We start from the raw sequence: 1,956 nt of genomic DNA on the forward strand, positions 1-1,956 counted from the left end.
CGATAATTCATGATGACCTCTCTGAAATCATCATCACAAAAAAAAAAAAAAAAAACGACAAAGAAGTTAGAGATTACAGTTGAAACACTGGAATTGTAAAAGCACAAGGAAGCGATGATGAGAATTCAATTTACTACTTGTTTGGATTGAACTTGAGAAACAGAGTCATCAGCACTAGTTGATTCGTTGTCTTTAGTAGTAGTAGCACGGAAGCAGCACTTGAAGAGACAACCCATGACGGCTCTACTCTACAATCTCGAGCTCTGCGAAGATTGTGATAGTTCAGACTCAGTTGTGAAGCGTTTTTGTGATATGATGTCGTGTGATTTGAATTTTATTGGTGGTAAAATAAAAATAAAAAGGAACAGCGATGGAAGAACTTATTACAAAATACAATGAAGAGGGAAAAAATATATAATGTTTTTCTCGAGAAAGTGAGAGAGAGAGAGAGAGATGTTGGAGGTGGTGGGTCTGAGTCTGATGAGTCTTTTTTGTTTTTCAAATTTGAAAATCCCAAAAGAAGGAGTGTGTGAGTGAGAGAGAGAGAGAGAGAGAGCTTCGATTTTTGAATATGGCATCAAATCTATATTAATTATTATTATTATAAGGTTCACTATTTATTTCTTACGTTATTTACACTCCCGGGCGCGTGTGATTCAAACTTGGAACATTCGAAAATAGAATATATCTTTTTTTCAAGTACGAAAAAAAAGCATGTGATAATTGATATTTTTTTTGGTCAATTATTATTAACAGTTTATTTTAATTTCATAAATTATTTAAGGAAATAAAATACATTGAATTTAATAAAGTCAGCATAAAATAAATGCTTTGTATTTGACAACTTCAGTATATTTAATTACCTTCTATAATATATACAAGTGCCATTGGTTATAAATAGATGCAAACAGTCAAGTGAAATACATCATCAAAAAGAAAAAAAAAAAAAAATCGGAAGTGAAAGGAAAGAGTTTGAGAAAATGTTGAAACTCATCATTTTCTTGATGATATCCGGTTTGTTGCTTGCTACTCAATTTTCTAAAGTAAACATCCAAATAGTTGTTTTCATTTTTTATTTTACTTTTATGACGTCGTCGAGATACAGTTATATATATATATTTTGTTTTGGTACAGACCCAAGAATTAGATAGTCCAGCTGAAGCACCTTCAGCCTCTAAGGTATAATTTTTTATATAAAACATCAAATTATGAAAAAAAAAATATTACAGACTATAATTTTTTCAAACTCTTTTCTTTAACCATTCTTTAACTTTATGTGCATCCTCCAACAAATTCAGATGGGAGGAGAAGGCTCACTTCGACCAGAAGGTAACTTTTTTTTTTAACCGTGTTATTTCATTTATATAATCAATAAATTGAACCATTTCGTTAATAATTTGTTTAATGTTGTATTGTATTTTTTGTCCAGAATGTCCAAAGGCATGTGAATATCGATGTTCAGCGACATCTCACAAGAAACCATGTTTGTTCTTTTGCAACAAATGTTGTATGAAATGTTTGTGCGTACCATCGGGAACATATGGACACAAAGAAGAATGCCCTTGCTACGATAACTGGAAGACCAAAGAAGGTGGACCTAAATGTCCATGATAACTTATAAACAAATATAAACAAAACATATATTGTTTCTTCTTAATAAAATCTATGTTGGCCGTGCCTATTTTTAATATATGTATTATATAATATAATATAATATAATGTTTTCGTCTTATTGCAAATCTAAAGTTGCACAAATATCTTTGGTCAAATACCTTAAGATTAAAAGAAAATACTACTATTATTTATTTAGTCGGTTGGATGTTTTACAAAGAGGAATATTTGGATGTTTTACCTTAAAATTAAAAGAAAAATGAAGGAGTAAAATACTCATTAGTAATTATTAATTTAATCGGTTGGATGTTTTACTTAAAAGGATTTTTCGAAATATCATATTTT

General features: G+C 29.8%; 1 protein-coding gene across 1 annotated transcript; it reads left to right on the forward strand.

The window, feature by feature from the left end:
* Positions 1–909: 909 nt before the first annotated feature.
* Positions 910–1,732, forward strand: LOC147940869 (gibberellin-regulated protein 12-like). The gene is made up of 4 exons (XM_087458181.1): positions 910–1,043; positions 1,135–1,179; positions 1,299–1,329; positions 1,430–1,732. Exons 1-4 carry the CDS (start codon positions 981–983, stop codon positions 1,609–1,611), a joined length of 321 nt encoding a protein of 106 aa, XP_087314307.1. The 5' UTR covers positions 910–980; the 3' UTR covers positions 1,612–1,732.
* Positions 1,733–1,956: the final 224 nt, after the last annotated feature.

Source organism: Camelina sativa, chromosome 7 (assembly GCF_030686135.1).
Source record: "Camelina sativa cultivar CO46 ecotype springtype chromosome 7, ASM3068613v1".
Lineage (NCBI taxonomy): Eukaryota > Viridiplantae > Streptophyta > Magnoliopsida > Brassicales > Brassicaceae > Camelina > Camelina sativa.

Bases quoted from the DNA above. Each gene is read 5' to 3' on its own strand.
- LOC147940869 (XM_087458181.1), top strand. From the start codon at position 981: ATGTTGAAACTCATCATTTTCTTGATGATATCCGGTTTGTTGCTTGCT. The intron at 1,180-1,298 runs GTATAATTTTTT...CAACAAATTCAG, and splicing joins AAGCACCTTCAGCCTCTAAG to ATGGGAGGAGAAGGCTCACT. The intron at 1,330-1,429 runs GTAACTTTTTTT...TTTTTTGTCCAG, and splicing joins AGGCTCACTTCGACCAGAAG to AATGTCCAAAGGCATGTGAA.